Source organism: Ixodes scapularis, unplaced genomic scaffold (assembly GCF_016920785.2).
Source record: "Ixodes scapularis isolate PalLabHiFi unplaced genomic scaffold, ASM1692078v2 PGA_scaffold10__122_contigs__length_95168666, whole genome shotgun sequence".
NCBI lineage: Eukaryota > Metazoa > Arthropoda > Arachnida > Ixodida > Ixodidae > Ixodes > Ixodes scapularis.
In genome coordinates, this window is record NW_024609836.1 from 48,380,370 (window position 1) to 48,405,304 (window position 24,935).

Consider the following 24,935-nt stretch of genomic DNA (forward strand, 5'->3'; position numbering starts at 1 on the left):
GCTTCTTCAAGCAACCTCCTTGCCCCGCGAGTGCCGCTTGCGGCTAGCACCGTCAGCGCCGTTATCTAGTGTCGCACAGGGAAGCGTGCTCGCTGCGCCAGTCTTTGGCGCATTCGGCGGGCTGTTTCAGAAACCGCACTATAACCGGTATTTCCCTTCGCGCGCCTGCATTTTAAGCGGTATGTAATTATATGGAGTTCTATGGGAGGGGAACCGGTGGTTTAAAAAAAACGGGTTATACCCGGTCCTGCAGTATAAGCGGTTACGTTGTAAGTGGTCTATACTGTACACCAATTCAGTTACTTCGCTAAATTTATCGGGGAATTGAATTAGTGTATAGGTCTGCAACGTCCCATAATGCAACGCTTGCAGTTACGCCGACGCCACGAAACACGGGAACGAGCGTCTAAGAGCTACACTATAAAACAACCCATGAAACACATTTTGTGTTAAAATTAAGTGTGTTTAATGTTACGGATGTCTGAACGTGTCCAAAAGGTCAGTCTACAACTGTACCCCGATTTGTCGAAGAGACTGAGCCGTGCTCCTTTCCTCATTTCATCAGCGTCTCAATGCTTTTTCTCCCCCGGAGTGTTAGTGCCCTAATTCATATCCCTGAGGATCTTCTGATTGCTGCAGCAAACTGAAGCCGCCGCCCCGTTTCAGATTGACGTGCTGGAATACGTCCACAGCTTTGGGTACATCCACGCAGACGTGAAGGCCTCCAACCTCCTGCTCGGCTTCGGCAAGGCAAACGAGAACAAGGTCAGGGGACGCCTTAAATCGATTGTGTCCCGTTTTGACCTCGAGGACTCAATAATGGCAGACTTTTTACGTTCAAAAAACAAAACGTGTGCAGGTGTTTTTGGTGGACTTTGGGCTGGCCAGCCGCTACATCCAGGATGGCAAGCACAAGGAGTGCAAGGAGGACCTGCGCTTCGCCCACAACGGCACCATCGAGTTTACCAGTCGGGACGCACATATTGGTGGTGGGTACCGACACATTAGGCGGCGGGTACCGACGCATTAGGCAGCGGGTACCGACGCATTAGGCGGCGCTAGAGTCACTGAATGTTTTTAGAGCACAGAATTTCATTAAGTCCACTTACCGGAAGTCAATCTCGCAGAATCTAGTTCCGATGGCTGGTTTAGCCCTTGGCGGAAGTTATTACTCGGCCATTTTGGAGATGAGCCCAAAACAACAAAACACGTTTCCGCATTAGCAGGGGTACGGCAGGTACGCACAGGTGGGAGTTCTCGGCATCAATGAGTTATACTCTGTTTCACCTTATGTCTAAGCGCAGCGGATGTTATGAGCCATCAGAGCGAACCCAAGGCCGTGTGAGTGTCATGTGACCTTAAAGAGGGGGCACAGTGACGCACGGAAAGGGTCGCTGTGCCCCCTCTTTACCGGCGCTTTCCCCTTGCCGGTTGTGTACAAAAGAGTGAAAGTCCCGGATGAGAGGCTTGGCCGGTGTTGGGTGTTTGCAGTGCCCGAACTCCATTTGCGCTTTCTTTTCTGTTTTCAACTCTCAAACTTGATTAGAGCCACGTGCTTCGATGGCAACAGTCCCTTGGTCGTCGGGACACCATTGCTCGGTCATAGGGCGCACGAATAACGACAGAAAACGTAGAATACTGTCCGAGGATCTATCTAGCTTGCAAGGAATCCGGCAAGGCGAGAGCGGCTGCAATGTCTCTAAGCTCCATCGCTTTTCACATGACCCCGGTCTCTGGCGGCAGTGGATTGCGTCCGTAAACCGAAAAGACGTTTCCTCAAAGCCATCCTTTCGACTGTGTTCGAAGATTTTGTGAATGGAGCGCCCACCGAACGCTGTACCGCCGATGAACTTGGGGTACACTCGCAAGGGGCATGCGAGTTTTCTCTTGATAATTGCTGTTTCAGCCTGTAAAATTGTGTAACCGAGTTTACCTTAATTGATCATTTGCAGTGGTGACTGACTCTATTTTATTATCTACAACACTTAGTTGAAGGCTCATTTCTGCCGCCGGGCAAGGCTGGAAATTGTTGAAAAGGTAGTTCTATCGGTTTTCGTGAATCGCGATCTCCTGCGCAATACCAGAGAGCCGGCAAAAGCGCTCCTTGGAGTGCCGCTGGTGGGTTGTTTCCGTTGATTGGGTGCTTTGAAGCACTGGATAGTCGCTGCAGGGTACGTCTCGTGTGTTGCGATCTGCGTTTTCGAGCCCAGTGTGCACGTTTCTTTGTTCGAGTCATGGCATCCGCCAGTGCGGCGACGAGGGGAACAGCGGCAGCAAATATACCAGCGATAGAAATTGGAGGTGAGTACTCAAAATATTGCATCAAAAAGTAGTAAAATATTTTGTGGCTGCTTTGAGGCTTTCTGCGGTTCGAAATAAGTACATCTAGAACGTCTTCGTCGTTCATCCACAAGAAAATACAAGAACACGAACATGCAAGGTAAAAGCAGCCCAGCAAAGCGATCTGTAGCAGCTCCGAGTGTTTACACAAATTATTTAAGGTTCCCGTATCGTGTATCGCTTGTTGATTACTAAAAACGGCTACTTCGAAATAGGCTTATTGCAAGCAAAAATTAGTAGTTCATCATTTGCAGTCATGCGGAAAGCGATGGAGCTTAAAAACATTACAGCCGCATTTGCCTTCCCAGATTCCATGCAAGCTACATAGGTCCTCGGTCAGTATTCAATGCTTTTTGTCATTATTCGTGTACCCTATCGTCCAGCAATGGTGTCCCGATGATCGGGGGACTGTCGCCATTGAAGACCATGGCTCTAATTAAGTTTAGGAGTTTGAAACAGAGAAGAAAGCACGAACGGAGTTCGGGCACTGCATACACCCAACACCGGCCAAGCCTCTCACCTGGGACTTTTACTCTTTCTACACAACCAGCAAGGGGGAAAGTACCGGTAGCTTTTTTCCTTTTCCCTCTCGCTCTCAAAATGGCGCTACCCACAATAAAACGGTTCATAGAAGGCACTTTCCAAACCCACATTCTCGAGATTCTTTGAGGCAATTAAATGGGCTAGTCCTAACGTCGGCGGCGCATCCCCAGTACTTCAGTTCGTCCCCAGGGAAAACTTGCCCACGGTGTGAAAATGCCCACAGTGTGACACCACCACCACGAAGCTAGGACCCCGTTAGTGCGGCGACTGCGAGGGTTCGACCCGTTTACCGTCGACGGGACGAGGCACGCTCTTTGCTTGTGGCTTACTGAGTTTTCGGTCCGGTGCGTTTAGCGTTCCATTCTGCCCACAAGCGGTGCCGAAGTGGCTACAAACAATGCAGAATGTCAAGCGGTAACGGAGGGACCATGTTGGGGGACGCAACAAAGGCACCAGGCGGAAAGTCGTTCTGGTCGGCGTAGTTTAAAGGCTGTGTTTTTGGTGCACGGCGGGACACCTGGATGAAGGAAAGTCGTGCGACCGCGACGTTTGGCTTGCAGCCACATCTCGTCGGGACGACCTGGAGATCCTGGGCTACAACATGCTGCAGTGGCTCTGTGGCGCCCTCCCGTGGGAGGACAACCTGAAGGACGTCAACTATGTCAGCCAGCGGAAGTCGTGGTGAGCGGTGCGACGCCCTGCCTGGGACGCCGTTTCGGTAGCTTTCTCGCAGACCGTGGGCGTCGGGCTCGGTTCCCCGAGGTCCGACAGTTCCATAGTTCAGGAATCCAGGCAGTTTTTTTCACGGGAAATTTGTCCCAAACGAGCAACACGCTGGGTGTTTTGCTAGTTTTGTTTTTTTTACTAAAAAACTGTCGTTAACGAGTGTTGTGACGCCATGCATTAGACAACGTTAAAGTTGTCCGACGGGTGATGCTCCACTAGAGCATCACTTGTCGGAGCGGGTGATGCTCTAGTGGAGTCTGCAATGGTGCGGGATCTTAAAGTTTGATGGTAAACGAAGAGGCTTCTGCAGGCCAAAGTCTGGATAGGTGGGAATACCTTCCTGACTTGGAGGTCAGGCTTGCAGCGTGTGCCACAAAAGTGCGCAATCGGTCCCTACCTGCGACGTGAAACGCAATCGCCATGCAAGTGTGGAAGATGCGGTTGATGCTGTCTTTTGCAAAGTGCGAGATTTTGTTTGACAACACTGATGACATGCCTCAAGAATGTAGCGGTGATGACGACGGGACTGACATCACCAGTGCAGACGAGTTGTAGTCTAATCCCGCCTCCAGTGTGAACTTCCTAGTTTGGATAGCGCCTGGGCTAGAGTTTTGGAGGCTGGGCTTTCGAAACAGATGCTTTGCCGTTCGCACGTATTGACAGTAAATGCACATCTAACAATTTTTTTATTTTTGCTGATGTGCGATTTGGGGGGGTCGACTTACAGTTGAGTCGACTTACAGTCGTGCAAATACGGTACAGCCATAGCTACCAGCAAAGCTAGCTGCTGTTGGAAGGTAAATTTTTTTCATTTGGATGCAAACGTGCCGGCGAGAGTGGGACGTTTTGAATTATTGAATAAATAAAAAAATAATAGGTACAGTAGAACCTCGATAATTCTATCTTGGTTTATTTGGAGTCCCGGATAATGCGCAAAATTTCCATGGTCCTGCGAGTTCTCATGAAAATACGACCAGGTAATATGAGCGCTTCGCACGTGCCTACCCGGTTAATTCGCCGATTTGGTCTTCCAGGTTAAATTTTTAGTTGCTAGGTGGCGCCAGTTGGCATCCAGATTGGGCAGGAAAAACAAAGATGGCATGCGTCTTCGCTGATCTGTTTGCTGGTCCATGCGCTTAGTAGTCCCTTTGTTTTCTTGGGCTTGGGCAGGCATTGGGCATGCTTAGTCACTCTCGCCTCGCGAGGAGTTGATGATCAGTGTCAGCGATCGGTATTCTTGGCGCCGCGCCGCTGTGGTTCGGGCTGTTACTGAACCACACGTAAACGATCTAGCGAGCGACTAGACGGGCGACAGGAATACTCATAGTCTCTGGTTGTTCTGAATTCTTGATTTGTCATCGTGTGTAATTGGGTAATACGGTGGATCGGAGCTATCTACTGTCAGGTATTTACTCTTGCCGTCCCTTGCAGGTTTATGGACAATATTCCCCTGCTGATGAGCAAGTGTTTTCCCAACAAGGACGTCCCATGTGAGTCTGCCACCTCGTGCTTTTTCTTCGGTCACATTCGTGCAGTGATGCTGCTAATCAGTCGTTTCGCGCCCGTAGGCTCGGTAACATTGCCCGTTGTTACCATCCCCACTGTCATTCATTCCAATGTAGTAGCCAGAGTTGCACCGCTGCGTTAACTGCCATTGAGCTGCTAACGGCAGTTCTAACGACAGTTGAGCTCAACGGATGTTAAAAATGGCAGCGTTTGGGACATTGCCACCGATGACCGGCGTTACCGAAGCGCTTGCAATTTAGGATTGCTCAGGGAGCTGTTGCAACATCTGTTATGTCTTATGCTTGCATTTATTTAAAGCGGTTACATTTTCATTTTTTTTTTACTTTAGAGAGGAAGCTATGTTATTAGCTATGTTATCTCATGTCATGTGCTTACCAGAAGAAAAAAAAAAGTGTCTATAATCAATACACTTCACTATTCAGAGACCCCGAATTGGTTTTGTTTCACTTTCAACTGAAAGCAAAATAGCTACATAGCTTCATCTCGGTTTATTTGAGTAATCGCAGTTAGTGCTGCTAACTGCAGTTGGCCTTGCAGGTGTCAAAACGGCTCGTGTATTAGTCCAGTCCATAGCCAATATAGTGACCTTTGTGCTGATTAGATGGATATCTGGGACTTTTTGGTTGCACGTGCACTCTTTCTAACTCCGTCGCTCCTTTCCTTTTTTTTTTCCCCCCGACCTCGACACAATGCAGGCGGCATCACGGAGTACCTGCAGCTTGTGGCGGAGCTCGAGTTTGAGGCTGCGCCAGACTACAACCGGCTGCGTGCCATCCTCGTCAAGGGGATACGGGCCTCGGGTCTCAAGCATGACGGCCGTCTACTCCTCTCCCCGCCCAGGAAGTCCCCCCCAGCCAGGTCCCCCGTTAAACGGAAACCCCCCGTGCCAAAGGTGATGAGATCACCGTAAAATTCAGAGTTAGCGTAAATGCGTTTGTCAAACAGGTGAGCTTTGGAGCCCAACACTTGCCTGGCCAGCAGGTAGTCGGCGTGTGGCGGACGCTGGCAGCATCGTCTAGAGCGACTTGTCGTAGCATGTCGTGCGTCGTACGCATGAACGCTGAGAATTGCTTCGGGTTGAGAACTCCGTGGAAACTCCGGTTCCAGCATGTGTTTGTTGCCTTCCGTCGCGCTGCAACTGCACGTGTGCAGTGAGTCACGGGGTGCGCCGACCGTATCGAAAGCCAGCCGTTGCAACAGACAGATGAAGCAGACCACAGGCATGGAGCAGACGTAGCTAAGCCTAACATAGTCGCCCTAGCAGTCACTGAGAACGGCGTCAGTGTGCAGGTCAGTGGAGGTCGAGCTATTTTTCCGTCGTTATTGAGCATGACATTGTGCCAGGTCCTTGCCTTTATAACCACAAAATACAGAAAGCATGCTTAGTGTCGCAACAAGTGTTCCCCCACAACTTTTGAAACATTTGAAAAGTAAGCAATGGGCAAAGCGGGCCTTAGTAAACTTTTGAGCCCGCTAAGCAAACCAAGGTTCTCACGTCAGCTGCTTCCCTGAGCACTCCAGCGCTAAACGGAAAAGTCCACTTTAGCGGGTGTCTCTTCCGCATTTTTGCTCTTGGACCTACATAGGTGCCCGTCACCCAGTTTTTAAAATATTGTAGATTTTTTTGCAAGGGCACTTTCTCGGTATTTTGCGGTAGCTTCTTTTTATTATTGAATTTATACGCGCGAGATTAGAGACGGATCTCCGAGTGCTTGGATCTTGGCTCAATGTTTCGGCAGTTTCTTTTGGCCTTTGTGTGCTGTCATTCGTTCGGAAATGTGGTCGACTCTGTAGTTTAGAGTGGGCGAAGCCGATGGAATGCGTTGAATTTAGATATCTTTGTGTTCTTTTGTCAAAAACCCTCATACGAGAGAAGTTTCTTCATATTGGCTTCTTTCTGTTTGTACATCTGCACCAGCACAAGGCTCTGCAAATGAGAACTCGCACGCAAGTTTAGTACACCCAAAACCTTTTTATTCGAGTTTTGTAAACAAGTTCGACACAAAACTTAAAAACAAGGCCAAGAATGAATGTGCCTGGGGCTTTGCCGTTTTCCCGAAAGCCCCTTTTTATTTTTTATTCCTTACCGCAAACTGAGGGCCACTTCCCCGGAGATTGAGATGTCAAAAATGGTATTGTAGAGCCTCGCTGAAAAAACAAAACGGAAAGAAAACATGTTGCATTTTTTGTGCCTCGGTGCGACTGAACCGGCAAGCGTAGGAACGCGTTTTCTTGGTTCGTCACTTGCTCATCACGTCTTACTCGGAGAATACTTTCTTCAAGTCGAGTTATGTTCAGTGGCACGAGCGAATTTCGAGACGTCTCCAGCACTTAGGGGAGCTTGCCCTGTCTCCTTCCTTCGGCGTGCGAACTGCGCACGTGGTCGGCGCACCCTGTCCTCGATTCCAAGGCTGCCCTTTTTCTGGTGAAGAAAAGGGCCGCCTGGATTTGGGTAAATGCGGCATTTGTCGGAACGATCCAGAAACACATCAATGTTGTCGTCTCAATAAGGACACCGACATTACATAACGGAGGGAACAAATCTATGTTAAACGTTCTGCCTGCCACGCGGGGCCTTTTCCCACATGCGAGGACTAGAGAGCTCTGCTTCAACTTCCCCGCCGCAACGAATTTGGCGAGGGAGTGGGGGTGGGACCACCCAGTTTCTCTTCAAGGATGCACCAGCGTGCTATAAGAACTTCCCCCAGAATATTGTGTTGAGTTAAGCCCGTATACTCGCCCTGTTCGAACTACCGATGGTGCTCCTCGCATGAGAGGCGAAACATTTAACCCCTTAAGTGCCTTGGACGAGCTGAACTCAGCCAATTTCTGGCTAAAAATGCCGTGGACGAGCTCAGCTCGTCCAGTGGTTTTTTCGGCAGCTCTCAGTTCCACGGACAAGCTAGGCTTGTCCGAGTAGTTTTGCGGTGCTGATCATAGATGGCAGCACTCGGTTTAGTTGGCAAATATTTCTTTCGCCTCCGCTGATTTTTGCATAATAAACTTTTCAAATTTTATGTGTAATACTAGAGGAAAAAAATTCTAAATAAAAAAAAAATATGGCACTTTTAGGTTACTTTTGGATAAAAAAATTTGGCACTTAAGGGGTTAAATAATTTGTTTTTTTCTAGTATGTAAAGTCTGTGTCCTTATTTTAGTTTAGACGCCTCTTGGCTTCTAAACTATAATGTACATTAAAAAAAAAAAAATTTTTTTTTAAATGTAAGCATGTCAATTGGACACCCCTCTCCTTCCTTACCGCAACATTTTTAACATGACCTGCAGAAGCGGCCGAGGGCATCTCCCGCCGCGCAGCTTGCGGAGTCGGACGACGACGACGACAAGGAGGAGGCTCCCCCTCCTGCCCGAGCACGCCCGGCCAACGCGCGTGCCCGCAAGCCACCCAACGTTGCCAGCGCCAGCAACGACGACGCTCCCCTCGCAGCCTCGCCGAGGGGCGGCCGCACCCGGCGACAGAGCGCCCCCAGCATGAGCGAGGACGAACCGACGCCTCCTCCGCCTACGCCACCGGCCGCGACCAAGAGGAAACCGGCCCGGGGGCGCAAGGTCACAGCCGGTGTTGGGTACGTCGCTTTCAGGAAGCGACTCGTTACAGTTGCGGCTACTTTTTCGTAAAAGTAGCAAAGTTACTGTTCCATCAATGCTGTGTTCCGAAACAGGGAACGAAAGCTTGTGCCTCATTTTATCTCGATCTTGGAGCGTGTTCCTGTTGAGAGTTCCAGCAGTTCGAAAGGAATGGATTCCCGATAATAGAAAGCCTAAATGCGTACTAAATATAAGTAAAATGGCAGATATGTAGAGAGAAGAGAGGAATGGCACTCCTTTTGCTGTTTCTTCGAAAATGTAAAGAGTTTGAATTTCACTGATGCAGGATGGAACGGCGCCGTTCCTCCAGTTCTCTTTAAAAAAAAAATGCATTTTGTAAAACACTGTTACAGTTACCGCTGCGAAAAAATGATTTGTTAGTTACCTTTAGAGAGTTACTTTTAATTTACTTTTTCACAAAACTACAAATAAAAAAATAAAAAAGAGAGAATTAAAAATGCTTTTTTCTTTTATTAAGTGTATTAGGTAAGTACAGCGAATCCGTGAGAAAACCAAGCCCTGTTTCGCACCGCAAAAATACACTAGACATTGCGGAGAGCTTAAACTCAGTCAGAACGTAGCCCTCAGCCGTTTGAAGAAGATGACAAAGTTTCACCACCAATTGTTATCTTATTCAAAAGTTAGAAGCGATTTTCGGAAAATTTCAATAGAAAAATAGCGGCCGACGGAGCTCTCCATACACAGAGATCTATGGCACCGGAAACTGGCAAAATGGGCTCCATTTTCCCATTGCAAATTTCAGAAAATCACTTATAACTTTTGCAACATATAACTGTTGGTGCTGAAACTTTGGTATCTTGCTCGAACGGCTGGGGCTACATTCTGATTGAGTTTGAGTGCTTGGCGGTTTCTATTTTCTTTTTGCGGTGTGAAAAACGGGGTTTGGTTATTTCGCAGCCGGCCGGTACAAGTCAAGTTGGCGCGGGGCGAGCACGATGCTCACAATGTTATAAAACAATTTGAAAAGTGCAAGGATTAGATAGATTGTACTCGTTTAGTGTAGTCTTAATGGGTAACATCGGTGCATTTTCCAGATTTTAGAGTTACGACTTTTGTCAGTGAAGTGTCCTGAATTACTAGGTGTATTTTTTCTTTTTTTGGTGCCCTGGGTAGTTTTGTAGCTACCTTATGTCTGAGTTTTGTTTTGGGGGTGTGTGGCTAAACCAAAACTACCAGCTTGAGTGTGATGGCAACCCTCGTAATCAGCTGCATGGCCATCGTTTGACGCAAGCTACGGTACCACAAAACGTATGACTTGCCTTGTCGCAAGAGCAGTATCAATCAGTGAGGTGAGATACTACAGCTATTCTTCTGCTTTGCTTCTTAGATATCAAACTTCGTAGTACACATTAATACACATTCAAATAGTTGTAAGCCGAAAAGCGAGTTCCCCTTGACGAGCACTGGCTCAGAACAAGCCCCCACTTCTGAGGAGAACCTTGGTGGTGTGCGATGCACGTTGCAAAAGCGCTGTGGAAGCTAATAGTAAGCTCGCGCCAAGCAGGAGTGAAATAAACCATGGCCGCCAGTCAATACTACCTTCGGCACCAGGACGAGGTTGAGCGATTATAGAGTCGATAATCTTTGTGTGTGATCTGTGAGGAGCACTTGCAAACTACAGCCAGTAAAACATAGCACAACAAGCAGAAATAAACTGCTGGGATGAAAACGCAGCCGAAAAACACTGCGAAAGAAGTGGCAGTTTGAACAAGTGCCTCCTTTCAATGTTGCTACCTCCTTGAGTACGAACATGATGTCGGGGCATGAGGTTGCTTGACAAACAGCCTGCAGTCCGCCGAATGCCCACCGAGAAGCCGGTGGTAGAATTTTGAATGTCATTTTTAGAGTGGATTGCAGTTTCCCTTTAGTAATGTTTTAGCAGTGCTCGATTTTCATTCTGCGTAAATCGATATGGGACATTCAATTTACCCCTTAATGCCGAAGGAGCTGCGAAAAATGACTACATAACGTCATTACTTCAGAACACGCAAGCTTGATCATGTTGGCAAAGGCTGGTAAATACAGGATGTCTGATGGTCCTTCCACTTAACGTTTGTCTGCGGGGCTCCTGATGAAGACTCTTCCTGCTGCTGCTGCCTTTTATCACTTTATTACTGGCCGGACTCTCCCAATATATGGCTCTAGGAAAGGCCACGAATCGTGGGACGGCACCAATGAGTTTGCTTTTTCGTGCGAGAGCAACCGCGACTCTGGGTAGCTCGGTCAGTGAAGCACTTGGCTCGCAATCTGACGGTGGTGGGTTCAGGTCCCGCCGAAGACCTTTCTCCTTCGAGTATTTTACAGAGCTCCATATGGCCGTAACATTGTTTGGCGTCGGTTTTCATTACAGCCAAACGCTCCAGATCTCCACGAAAATTGTCCGATAAAACGGATTCCGCATTAAAAAGTAAGAGAACTACAGTTACAAGTAACATCTCGAAAATGTAGCGTGTTACAGTTAAGTTACAAGAAATAATTTATGGCAAATAGCTAGGCAAGTGTGTCGCATACATGGAACGTTTTAGCTTCGCAAATGTTTACTCCGAGTTGCCAGACGCCAAAGTTCACGGTGCTCTTCCATACAATTGAAAAACTTGACAGTTGTTACCAGAATGGAGCGACGGTACCACTAGTCGGGCCGATAAACCTGGCGATGTTCCGGAGCCTTCCATACCCCCGAGCTCCTCTTCACCTACCTCGCACCTCCTTGCCTACCTCTTTGGTCAAATGACCTCACCATTACCCAAGCGGCATCGAGCAAATCGCCCTTCCCCTCCCGCTCAACAACCAGTCGGTCTCGAGCCTCGCGGCCACGTATGTGGGCTTCACGAAATGCCGAACACCTAGCCAAAGAATGTTTCGTGTTAAAAGGTAACGAAGTTACTAATGCATTACTTCTGTGTTACTACCCCAGACTGGCCACGGTGTCCTTCTCGAGCGATGAGGAGGAGGCAACTACGGCGAGGAGGCCGGCACGCAGCCAGAAGCTGATGATATCGAACTCCAGCGACGACGGCAACGACTTCATCTTCGACTGGGTGCCGCCGAAGAGGCGGCCGGCCGTCGAACGCGGTGGTGGCCGGTTTTGCGCCACAGAGCCGGACGCGGCGGAGGCGAGGGGCGCCAGGTCCAAGGTGGCTCCGGGCACACCCCGTGGCGACCGGAAGGGTGAGTGCAGGCGCCGACGAGCGTCGGACGCGTTTGGTTTTCTCTTGGCAGGCATGCTCCGAAATTCGCAGCCATCTGTTCGCAACTTTGGAGATCTATAGGCCCTCTTTTTGAAGGTGCCGGAAGGAGGCAGTGTACGTCCCTGGGGACTTCCAGTTAAATGAGAGGACAAGGGATCCTCATCGTAGCACTGCTTGTAATGCTTGTAAAATGTTTTATGTCCAGTTCTCATTAGCTGAAGGACTGGTTAGCAAGAGACTCGTTGGAAATTTTTACAGCACGGCTGTTAAGGGCTAGTTACCCCAGTTTCGTGTCTGTGGACGAATAAATCTCGACACAATGGACAACTATTGCCATCTACGAGCGACGGTGGCAACCAGACAACTGGTTTGCCGGTTGTTTGGTTGCTGCTCTCTCTCATAGATGGCGGCAACCTTTCCAGCCTTTCCACTCTGGTTTTCACCACAGTGGAAAGGCTGAATTTCTCTAGGTGTCGTCCTCGAGGTCGTCTTTGAGGTCATCCTAGATGTCGTCCTTAAAGTTGTCGTAGACGTCGTCCAAGACATCGTCCTAGAAGTCATCCTTGAGGTCGTCCCTGAGGTCGTGCTAGACATCGTTCCTGAGGTCGTCCCAACATAGTACAGCTCCACTGGTCTTCCTTCTTCACCAGAGTGGAAAGGCTGAAAGTGTTTTTATTACTCCCTTAAAGGGATGCTGAACCGAAATCTGGATTCCACAAAACACGGCGGCAAACGCATGCAACGGGATGCTAGAAACACCAAAACATCACTCGTACAGCGATATCTCGAACGGATGCCCGTATTTTTCAAAAAAAGGAGCTGCATTGGACAGATGTGTTTATATCTTGTTTCTCCAAGAAGGAGAGGGAACGGCCTCGCGTCATCTCCACCTCACCGCCTTGAGGGGGCAAGCGTAGAGAGGAGGAAATAAGATATCTTGACGTCACGCGCCTCGTCGGCCTCGTTGAATCTCTACCTCTTTTTTTCCAAAAATATGGCCGTCCATTCAAGATATCGCCTTACAAGTGGCGTTGTAGGGATTGTAGCGTCCCGCCTACATCTCCTGCATTGTTTTTTGTTTTTTTAATCAAAATTTTGGTTCACCATCTTTTTAAGGGGGGACATGGCCTCGGAATTCAAAATTTTCAGAAAAAAATGTTTTTTTCAAAAATGATATGTTTATGCTTATTAACTTCCAAAGAATGGTTTCAGAAAGTTTCATTTAAAAACATGCAGGATTTATCTCAGAATAAATTATTTTCGACATGTCGGCAGCCCTCCAAGTCAGCAGGAAGGAAATTTTTTGTGTTTTTTATTTAGCACTGTTTCATACTCGTTTAACTTAGCCAGAACATCTCACCCTCATTGGAAGTGCCATTTACTCTAGATTTAGCTCGTAGAAGCTTTCGAAGTTTACAAGTATCAAGGGCCAGGAGGACCCAATACATCCAAAAAGAAAAAATTCTGAAAATTTGGTATGAGCAATTTTATTGGTTGACACCTGAAACAGGGTTTACAGTTGGTCCCTCCCAGTGACGTCATATTTTGTCGTCTTCATTAACGCCCCTTTACAGTATCTTCCACTTCAGATCCTATTCCTGCTTTGCTGCTCTTTCTCAGTGTGATTTGCCTCTTAGTTCCTGTCAGCTTATCTGTCAGGGAATGCCTGCTACAAAAGTTAGCATGCCTACAAACAACACAAACTGGTAGCTATTGCCAGGGGAACAACAGATGCTCAAAGACGAAGATGCTAACAATGCTCCAGGTGAATTTTGCCTACCTCGGACTCATAAAAAATAAAGAAACCTAAAGTTGAAACTTCAAATGCATTTTTCTCAGTTTCACTTTTTGGCAGGAAATGTGGTATGAGGAAATGTATCATTGGACATTTTGAAAGTGTAAAGATTTCATTCAGTGTTGTCTTTGACTCAAATTTCCTGAGGAACAAGTTAAGGTACTCATAATCTGAAAATGCTAAATTCTTCATGACAAAAACTGAATATTTTAAAACTCACAAATTTGTTAAAATCATTCGCTCTTTTTGGGTGTTATTGTTTTTCTCTAGAATGACATTTTCTACGGTTAATTTTTACCTTAACTTGCACTATAGGTATTCTACTTCACTTTAAACTAAACATTTTGTGGATTTCCGTTATTATTTTTCTTAAATACATTTCCTAATAAAGTAACTTTTTTCTGGAGCTTGCTAAGCATAGTATGCGGTAGAATTGGCCTATAAGGCTGAAACTTTAGATGTCATCAATCCTAATGGGGTTCAATTCACCCTGAAAGTTTGAATCACTTTGAGACAATGGTTCAAAAGTTGACCCTCCCAGGCCATGTCCCCCCTTAAGACAGCCTATCCTTTCTTATTCACCCTTTTTTGTGTGGCAACAAACACAGTGGTGCCATCTGTTGGGTAGCCCCGGCACACTTCCGGTTCACGTAAATGTCCAGATTTTTTACTTCTCATTCTTTTAATTTAAGAGTGAATTTAGTCTGACAATGCCGCAAGTGGCCATTTCAAGAAGAAAGCCTGTATATTTGATTTAGCAAATACCGCGAAACCGGCCGTCTAGTTCAGAACTGGAAGTGGTTGGGGCTATTTGCACACTGGTGCCACCACGTTTCAACTAGCAAGAGAAAGAGCAAATATGCTGACTCGCACAACATAAGGACCTGCCAAGTCCCCAACTTCGTGATATCCGTAGAAGTTCGTCGTCCAAGGAATTTTCAAGTCGAGAGGCCAAGACCTGTGCTGAAATAGAGCAACTGGAAGTCTCTTTGGGGGCCAAATGACAGCTCGTGCTTGTAAACAGAAAAAGGGTCTATAGCAGGGGGACTGAAATTCATTTGAGTGTGGGGGCCAGTTAACCCCTACCCCTGAAAGGTTGAGGGCCAATGTGAGGCGGGGAAGTTCAAAAGGTTTTAAAGGGGAGGAACCTTGTGCTCTTCAAAAGATGTAAGTGCGGGCACCTTCAAATGTGTAATAGCTGCCGTACATGCACGACAGATGTCTAGAACATGTCCTCGTCTAAGGTGTTAAAGGGCCCCTGAAAAGGAAGAATTTAATGTAAAAGTTATTTGGTAAGAAGGTCATTTTATGGTCCCTTTAAGGGGACACACCCCCTAGGGGGGTCAACTTTTGAACTCTTGTATTAAAATTAATGAAATTTACAGGGTAGGCTGGTGGTCATGTTAGAGGGTGTATAACAAAATTTCAGGTCTGCCGGTTAAATGAGAAGGAAATTAGAGTAGCTTCTATCAGCAACACACCTACATTGTTTAGTTAATCTATCGTCAGAAAACTATCACAATATTCAAGATTTTTATTTGCTAGATATGTAGCAGAATGTCTAGAGGGTGCGGCTATGGAACATTTTTTCTAAAAAGTAATTTATTTCTATAAATTTTCTCTTCTGCAAAATTGGTCAACTTTTTGGTCTTCTGTGTCTTCGACAAAATGTCAACATTTTTTATAAAAGACACCCGTAAAGTGACAAAAAAGATCCATAGCCTCATTCCTTATTAAATTTCAGTCAGGAAAAAGGAAGAATGAGCCTTCTCTGTTTTGCCATTATCAAACGATAGATTGACTAAAATGGAATTTATACCAAAAAGTGGAACGGAGAAAAATGTGTTCAAAGTGCTCCAAACCCTACCTTTTCTTTAGCTTGGGTGGACAGAAAATAATTTATAAAAAATTAACTATGCAGTGAAAATTAATTAAACTTTTTGGGAATACTCTCTAGATGTTGGTGGACGTAAATATGTTATTTTTCAAAATCAGCTTTTTTTGCGGAAAATTTTTTTTTCTGGGCAGTGTCTCTCCTTAAGAGGTTCCAAAAGTGCAACATTTGAAAAACAGCTTTTGCCAAAAAATTGAAATTTTGGGGCAATGTCTCCCCCCCCCCCCCTCCCCCTTAAAGGGTCCCTGAAAAGATAGTTTTTTTCAAACAATCTGGTTGTGACACGCGTGTCAAAAATATTATGTTTACGTGGAAACAAATTTTTTAGAGCAATATTGATGGCGCGAGACGTGATTTAGTTGGTAGTCACCTCCTTTCTACTTGTTTTCTCTTGGCATTTCCAACGCTTAGAGTAGAGGCAGGTCGGCTCTGCCGTCACGTTGAAGTGGAAAGTGTGCATGACCATCTCGTTGAAGTGGAGAGTGCATGACCGTTCCGTGATGTCATGGACTTTGCGCGCGTTGAAGTGGAAAGTGTCGTCAATAATTTTATTTTCGCCTCACATTTATTTTTTGACACTCATGTCCCAACCAGACTGTTCAGGGGGTCCTTTAAGCGTCTTATCTAGCCGGCCGGGGCGATTCCGGTCTGCTAGGTGTAAGCCTCGCTGCAACGTCCATTTGTCTTTCCTCGGTGGTTTGCTCAGTGCACCGACAAAACGGGTTCGTCGAGGCCGACGACGCGAACTTCAACACCCTGGGGCTGGACAACCCAACGCCGGCGATGCTGGAGCTGCTCAAGCGCAGGCAGGAGCAGCAGGACGAGTGCACCGTGGCAGCCACAGCCCGCAGCAAGCGGAGCAGTGCTTCCCCCTCCCCCAACCTCCCCTCCGCGGCGGCGGCGGCGCCGCCCCTGCGCAACGGGCACATCGTTCCGGAGACCAGGGACCAGAAGGTGCAGACAACGCTGACAGGTAAGGCGCGCCGCATTTTTAGGTGCGGGGCATATGTGTGTGTGTACCCGAGCAGCTAGTGAAGCTTTTTTGGGCCAAAATATGCTTTTTGTCCAGGAATTTAGGAGCTTGACCCTTCGTGAGCCGCATCCAAGTATGCTAGTGTGGCTTCAGTTTTGGTTTTATCCTTGCCCCTCCCGACTGGGCTATTTTTCTTTGTGTGCGTGCATTATGGAATGTACAAGCGAGCGTTGAAAACAATGTTTTATCTTGTGGCATCTTTTTTTTATGGCTTGCGATTTTCGTTTGGGCGACTTCTGTTTCGGCGTGTTCCTTTGTAGTGGCACGACGGCGAACTTGTGTCGTTCAACCCCGCACTTGATGGCAAACGCTGAGATCTAGACATTGCTAATAAACTCGGTATTCAACGACTGTGAAAACGAGGAAGTTAGAAGTTTTAATAAGGAAAAGTCTACTAAGGTGGCTAAAAAGATGGACCTCGAGGTGGAAGGTCGAGATGCCACTGCATAATACTGTATCTCGAAAAGCGTGCATAATACTGTATCTCGAAAAGCGTGATAGGAGAAATATGGCATAGGATCGGAGACGATTAACTTTTTGCCCATAGAAAGATGTCCGTTCTACAAACGAACAGGGTGTCGAACCGGAACTGAACCTCTTGTTTTGCCCGAGCCGAAATGTTGGGCGCCATTTTGGAGCTGAACCTGAACCGGAGCAAAACAAATAAACCGTTCCGAACTGGTACGCCAAATGGTTTGGGCTCGCATCTGCGCTACTATTCCGTGTGCTGTGCGCCAGAAATATGGAGAGGCTTAGTTAGCGCTGCGGGACAAGGTGTTTCCACTAGTGCAAATATTTTTGTAAGCAGAATTTTACAAAGACGAAAGTCAATAACCGCTGTTACTGACTGTCACAAAATCTGCGCCCAGGCGCCCTGCAAAAAGCCGTAGTGCAAACAGCAAAGCATCGAATTCGGGTTTGCCACGTTTGATCGAGCGCCATTTCATTGAGACACATTTTAGAGAACAGGCTCATTTTATCGAAGCTCCGTTTAGAGAAAGCGGAGCCTCGGCTAAAGAGATGGTGAACCGAAATTTGGATTTCAAAAAAAATAATGTTGAATGGACGGCCGTATTTTCGGAAAAAGAGGTCGAGATTGAACCAGGCCGACGAGGCGCGTGACCGTCAAGATACCTAGTTTCCTCCTCTCTTCGCTTCGCTCCCTCAATGCCGCGAGGCGGAGAAGACGCGAGGCCGTTCCCTCTCGGAGAAACATGACGTCAACATTCCTGCCAAATGCGCCTCATTTTTTTTTAAATACGGTCATCCATTCGAGATATCACTGTATGAATGATGTTTTGGTGTTTGTAGCATCCCGTTGCACGCTTTTGGGAAGGGGTTTGGGGAATCCAGATTTCGGTTCAGCATCCCTTTAAGAGAAATGACAATTATCGAAAAGGGACGCTGTTTAAAAAAAAAGGAGTCCCTACTTCGCACGTGTACCACTAAACCCCTCCCCCCATAAAAACAACTTTATTTACTGGTTCCAAAAATTGCAAAGCTTGTGCCAAGTCGAGCGTTGCCCTGGCATGGGTGTTACAGTTAAATCTCATTAATTCAAACTCAAGGGGTCCGAAAATTTGTTTGAAGAAAGCAAAGTTTGAATTACCAAGGGTTTTCTCCCATAGGGACGCATAGGATGGGGCCCTCATGTTAGTTTGAATTATCGAGACTTGACTGTACTCGCATTTCTGTCTGTTCACCGTTTTTGACCTCTAAGTTGGACGCCCGGTGAGAAAGTGCAAATTTGCCGACCGCCGCGATTGGCCAGCGCAGCGCCTGACCTTGGCGCTGGCTAATCATAGCGTGACGCCGACCAATTGCAGCAGTCACCGATCTCGTAGACTTTGTCATCGAACGACCCCAGCAGGGTCGCTCAATTTACCTAAACCTCTTGCATTAACCCTTTGAGGTCACGTTTTGGATGTCGATCGACAAAGAGATGTTCTAGTTGTGGTCAGGTGTTTATGCTTTACAGTCAATTGCCGTGCGCACCCCGACAATTCCTAATTGCGCCACCTATCGTCAAGGGCTTTTCATTTTTTTTAACTTTACTCAAAATGGTGACTTTTTCCTACATTTCTTTTTTTCCTAGACGAGTTGAGTTTGCACGCACATTCATGCGGTGTTTATCGCAGCAACTTTGTCTCTGTTCACTTTTTACTGAAAATATGTTAGCAATTCTAGTGACGACGAGGGTGACTTTAGAGGAATGTTTTTGGGGAGGAATGTTGCCCCTGAATGTTTTTAGGTGGAATCGTTAAAGGATGATTGTAACCATGTCGTGAATTAGATTAACGAGGAGAGCCTTATGGACATTGCAATTTCTGAAAGGCCAAGATGTTGAGACTCCTCATTGTACAGTTTAAGGGGGGACATTACCCTAAAAAGTATATTTTTGAACCACTTGTCTCATTTAAATGACATTCACAGGGCTTGTTTATGTTGAGAACATTTGTGCCAAATTTTGTTAACCTGGGTGAAGTACGAAAAAAATTGCAAATGTTTAAAGATGAAAGTGGGCGTGTCTGCATAGGAAGACTATTGTTTTGATATTACTTATAAATTTGTCATTTTCATGTGTTATATTGCTTTAGGACACTTCAGAGCAGATAGCTATAGAGCTATACTACACCATCTTTCATGACAAAAACATCACATAAACATAAATATTTTTTTTTAGATTTCCAGCCTTTGTCTAAAATTTTAATTCTTGAGCCAGGAAATTGACAAAAATAAAAAATGCAAGCTCATAGCTATCTTCCCCTTAAAATTTCACCGTTGAAAAAACTCATAAAAAGGAATTCAAGTTACGTAATAATAAAACAATAGTTTTCCTAAAGTGAAATTTATGCCAAAAAGTGGAATGGAGAAAAATGCGTTCAAAGTGTTACAATCCCTACCTTTTTAACATTGGTGGACCGAAAAAAAAAAAAAAAATTATAAAAAATTAATTATGCAGTATAAAGTAATGAAACTTTCTGGGAATGCTCTCTAGATGTTGGTGGATGTAAATAGGACATTTTTCAAAATCAACTTTATTTGCAGAAATTGTTTTTTCTGGGTAGTGTCCCCCAGATCCACCATTTTCAGTTGTTTTTCTGCGGACGCTTCGATGGCGAATTACATTTCAGCACCACTAAGTGATTGCTTTGTTTTTTCTGTGAAACGATTCTGGCCAGGGGGGATGACAAGGCGAAAAGTCACACTACCCTGAGCAGTTAAAAACTCGTACTGGGAATGCTTTGCCCCGCGCTTTTCTGCATTGGTGTAGGCCGGTTCCTGTGAATCGAGCAAGCCTATTGGTGTGGCGTTGTTGATTGGAGGATTCGTTGGATATACACACTTCCAAACAATCGCATTTCAAAAGCTATTCTGGCCACCGTGGGTAGAAAATGCTTTGTTGTGAGGCCAGTTCGGCAACCGCGAGCACATTTTAGCGAGGCTCGACTCTCTGACGATCTACGGATACCAGCGACGAAATGGTGGTTCCCAGAGGTTGTATTTAAAGGCGTGTTCACAGAATCTGCGGAGTCCGCCAGTCTCAGCAATGTCTGCCGTGCCTTCTCTGCAGCTGCCGCGAAGCCGCCGGTTCCTTACGAACAAGAATTAGGTCTACAAGGAAGGACAGAGGATTGGACCTTTAAATGCATCGGTTACATAGTACTGGCCCTAGCGTAATAGTAGTGCAATACGCACGTCTAATTCATGCCGGCTTCCTGCAGGTGGCGTTGCAACAGCATTGTCAGTAAAAACCTAAGCAATACGGAAAAAATATGGTGCTAAAATGTTTTTCTATCTTTCGTATCGCAGGTCCCGTGTCTCAACGGAAGCCACGCAAGCCTCTATGTTCCCCCGCCTCTCGGAACTGTGTCGGGAAACGTGACGCAGACGACAGCGAGTGGTTGCCCGGCGTTTGATAGGAGGCACCAGACAGTTCCCCTTCATTATTCTTTTTTCTTCTCTGCAAGGTTCTACTTTGACCTAGCCCAGCCCAAGTTTGCCACATTGGCAGTGCTTGAAGGGCAACAACAGACTGAAGTGCGTGTGTGTGCGTGTGCAAGCGTCCGGCCTTTTTTCTTTCTTTTTGTTTTCCGCCGAAAGCGGAACAGAAAGAGCCGACGAGCAAGCTGGTAGTGTGTGTGCGAGGATGCTGGCAGCCTTCTATTCTTCTTAAAGATTTTTTTTTTTTTTTATTGGTTCTTGTAATTTCTATTGTAAATGTATATAAGTATCACCTCCATAATTCTTGATTCTTTATTGGTTCCCCTCCCCAGTTTTTAGTCCCGCGCATGTTCTCCAATAAACATCTTAGGAAATGTTCTTTACAACTCTTGTCGTCTCACTTTTTTTGCTACCATACTAAGGGATACTTAGGGGCAAGTTCCTGTGGCATTTCGAAAGTGAAGGGTGCGTACACAGTTTTAGAACGGTGGTATGCGGAGCACAAGTTTGCCTACTTCATGCACAGGGGTTCCAATGATGTCAGAATGCCGAGCTCTTATTGGCTGATTGAAAAGAATAGTGGGTAGATCTCAAAGCATCTAGCATTGGGGTTATCCGTCCAATCAAAGCCAATACTCGGTGTTGTTCTGATGTCGCCGCAATCCCTGCGCAAAAAGCAGACGATTTGCTCTCCGCATTGGCTCCATTGGCAGAGATAGTTGTGCACAAGTGTAATGGAGTGTGTGTGTGTGAGAGTGCAAATGTTAAAATTTATGTAACAGACTACGCAAGTTTTGTTTCTGCTTTAAGCTTCTGCTATAATTGATAAGCTACAATTCGTTGCGGTCATTTTTTTTAATTTGGTAGTGTTTGCGTGCTACAAGTGGGGTTCTGTGTTTTCGGCTAAATCCAAAAAACATTCGCCGGTAAAATTGGGGTCAGTTGGATTTCAACAAACCTATTTTACAAGTAACATGTCAGTTACAGGGTTAATGTTCCTAAAAAAATGACACCCCAGTTGCACATCTAGGACCATTAACAAAATAGGTCTCAGGTTTAACTTGTCGAGGTTTATTCGGGACAAATCGGTCATTTGCTTTTGGGTTGCAACAAAAGGCCACTGTTCCGCTGTTCCGGTTTTCGTTTGGACCATACTATTTGTGCTTGGAGAAACGAGGGGTTGTGCTTTTGTAACTGAAAGCTATGAACCACGGTAGGGTGATGAAATAGGTTGGGGGGAAGGGGGGGGGGAGATGGCTCAGATGGGACAAAAAAGTGCTTTCCAGTGACTGCCTCCAGGACTTGATCATTTTAAAATATTTATTCTTATTGAAGAAACACTTGTTAGCAGGTTTTGTTTTGGGACACTAGTAATGGCGATGGTGCCGAACCCCAAGCTCCAGCTTAAATGCTGTTCGGTACAAGTGTGCTTTTTTGAATCCAATATAAGTTTACACCCGGCTATTATTTATTTGTATTTGCGAAAAATAACACTGCGAAATTCAACCGAATTTCGGAGAATGTGGAATCAAATATAAAATAAACTAAATTTTTGTCGATTTGTTGAAACAAACTTCGAAAACACACAACCTTAGTTATAAGAATTTTTTTTTTTTTTTTTTATGTGCATGAGATTTGTGAATGTTTCGTCCATTGGCAGTCTTGTACATGTCCAATTGAATGTAGTTTCTTGAAACCGCTGGCCCCACGTTGGGCGCCATTGTGGTTGGTTTGCTTTGCTGCATACCGAACCTGGAGGAATAACACTGAGCCAGCGGTTTCAAGAACAAGAAACTACATTTAATGGTACATGGATGAGACGGTCAATACACTAAGATTGTTACCGGTGGCGCTTAAGGCGGGGCAGCGACTGCCTTTGTGCCGCCTCTGATCCGCCTTATCTAGGCAGCGCGCGCACAATGTGCGTGTGGCCGCCTTGACTCCGCCGCCACAGGGGAAAGTACGCCACCTGTGCCCCGTAGTCGGGCAGCTGGGCTGGGGAGCTGCCAGGGTACCCACAAACTGAAAACGGGCTTGGTACTTGCCTAATGACCAGGTTGTATAAAGATGGAATTTCTTATAAACTTGACCTTTAAATTGGCACTCGATTAATGGACCTCTTGGCGAATATGTGCTGCCACCTAGACACGCGACGGGTCGAGGCTAAGTGGCGAGAAAACAACGCGCGCGCGAGGCCTCTCCCACCCGTTGCACTCCCACAATGTCAGCTACATCCTGTTCACCCAGTGAGACACTGTGACCTAGATACGGCTCCCCCAAACTCGCCTTTGTCCCCTTCGTGCGTAATCTTTCGCCCCGAAGTCGACACAACGAAACCATCTTCCCTCTCTGCTCGGCCAGAAGGAAGAGAGAGAGGGTACTGGAACCAGTTACTCTCGAACCGATTTTCTGCAAAAGGTCCATTGAGGTTATCCTGGGGTGATGTTAAGGTTCGCGCAACAGGGTTTGTAAACATTAGTTTCGTTCGATTTACCTGCACCAGTACAGAGAAGTCAATGTTGACAAAAGTTCAGGGCAGTGCGCTTCTGGTCGTATCTGGACACATACTGGAAGTACAAAGCCCTGCACTTTTCTTCACCAGTGCAGGAGGTGCACCTAAGTCGAACAAAGCTAGTGCTGGAATTTGGGTGCTGAAACTCTAACGGTTATCTACACCGGGTACCCAGCTCTTGGACGCTCCTTTCCTCTCCAGCCTAATCCGCGCATTGTTATTCTGATCTAGCGACTCTATTGCCATGATTCATACGATTCATACAAAGTACGGGGGTATGGGTGTCCTGGGGGGCTATGTTCGACAAATATTTCGTTTCTCCTAAAAAGAAACGGAAGTGATGGAACTGACGATATCGCGTCTGATTGGCTAGAGGCTCAAATGACGAAAGTTCCCTCTTTCGTCATTTGAGCCTGTAGCCAATCGGACGCGATATCGTCAGTTCTGTCACTTTCGTTTCTTTTTAGAAGAAACGAAACATTTGTCGAACGGGAGGCACTCACTTGATCGAATGACGTTTTAGCGAACGCCCACGTTTCATCGAACGACACTTTAGCGAATAGCCGGACGCCGCGAAGCGGCGTTTTCGGGTGGGCCAAGTGAGTTTATATTTTTGTAATGAGTTGCCGCAGACTGTCGCCGCGAAGCGGCGTAAAGCGCAGCGCGACGGATGGGTTAACGCGCGCCCCCGTTATTCGCTAAAACGATCATTCGCTCAAATGTTGCCGTTCGCTAAAATGTCATTCGCTCTTGTGATATGGACCCTTGTCGAACATAGCCCCCCTGGGGGGCTATGTTGCGCTTTTTGCACTCCCAGGAGACTAGGGAGAGGGAAGTGACGTCAACGACACAGCAAACGCAGATTGGTTGTTGATTTCGTTTTCTTCTGTCAACATCCAATCTGCATTTGCTGTGTCGTTGACGTCACTTCCCTCTTCCAAGTCTCCTGGGAGTGCAAAAAGTGCAACATAGCACCCCTGTTGTCCTACTCTACACGGCGGGACATCCAATAAGCCTCCACCAACGATTGCCTCTATTGCCTCTTCCAACTACATCGACACACACACTTGGTCCCGCTAGGTCCCGCCGTGTACACCAGGGCTCCTGGTAACTCGCAGTCGCAACTTGACTCCCAAAAATATAGCTATTTCAGCAAATAGCTATATTTCTGGTTGAGCTTGTCAACGAGCCTCTGGTGTGTGCAACGAAACCGCAACCCCTAACAGTCAATAAAACCGGAGTTCTTTAAAAGGTAGTACCGCATAAAATATGGATAAACAAAGCGAATAGTAAACGAAAATCTGTGGGTAAAAAGAAAAAAAAAAAACTGTTTCCGCCCGGGATCGAACCGGGGACCTTGCGCGTGTGAGGCGCACGTGATAACCACTACACCACGGAAACGAGGTTAGGAAGGGCAACCTAAAGCTAAATTTTCTTGCTGTTATTTCTTCTCAAATCTGGTGTTTTGTTCGTTTATATTTGTGCTATCATAGTGTTCCAGTTTTATTGTTGGTTTTTTTTTCTTTATTCTTTGAAACCGTGTGCAACACTTTGAGCTGTTTGTATCTCGTAATGTGTCAGCGTCTGGCGCCAATTTTCAAACTTTTTCTTCCTGCAAGCATGCTGCAGGTGCTGATCCGAGCCTGGACCGTCATCCGGAAGGAATAATCCACAGTTTGTTTGAATGCCCCTCCTGTTTGGACAGGCCTTCACTGTGGTAAACGTCTGAGGAGGACGAAGCAGATGAATTGGTGCAGAGGAGGGCGTGAAAGGGATGAAACATCCCACTTGCTCAGGTGTTTTCC

At 46.4% G+C, this 24,935-nt stretch overlaps 1 protein-coding gene and 1 non-coding gene across 2 annotated transcripts in view; one reads left to right on the forward strand and one right to left on the reverse strand.

Moving 5' to 3' along the window:
- The window catches only part of LOC8043905 (serine/threonine-protein kinase VRK1), a 37,764-nt gene extending 16,763 nt beyond the window's left edge, over window positions 1-21,001 (forward strand). Inside the window, exons 7-15 of the mRNA XM_029991117.4 lie at window positions 667-765; window positions 860-989; window positions 3,444-3,564; window positions 5,041-5,099; window positions 5,832-6,028; window positions 8,422-8,720; window positions 11,678-11,931; window positions 16,347-16,613; window positions 20,487-21,001. Coding sequence (XP_029846977.2) covers window positions 667-765; window positions 860-989; window positions 3,444-3,564; window positions 5,041-5,099; window positions 5,832-6,028; window positions 8,422-8,720; window positions 11,678-11,931; window positions 16,347-16,613; window positions 20,487-20,593 — 1,533 coding nt within the window. The 3' untranslated portion in view covers window positions 20,594-21,001. The remainder of the gene's footprint in view (window positions 1-666; window positions 766-859; window positions 990-3,443; window positions 3,565-5,040; window positions 5,100-5,831; window positions 6,029-8,421; window positions 8,721-11,677; window positions 11,932-16,346; window positions 16,614-20,486) is intronic.
- Window positions 21,002-24,458: 3,457 nt separating this feature from the next.
- On the reverse strand, window positions 24,459-24,531 carry Trnav-cac. Its single transcript has one exon. It is a non-coding gene; the product is annotated as a tRNA-Val (tRNA).
- Window positions 24,532-24,935: the final 404 nt, after the last annotated feature.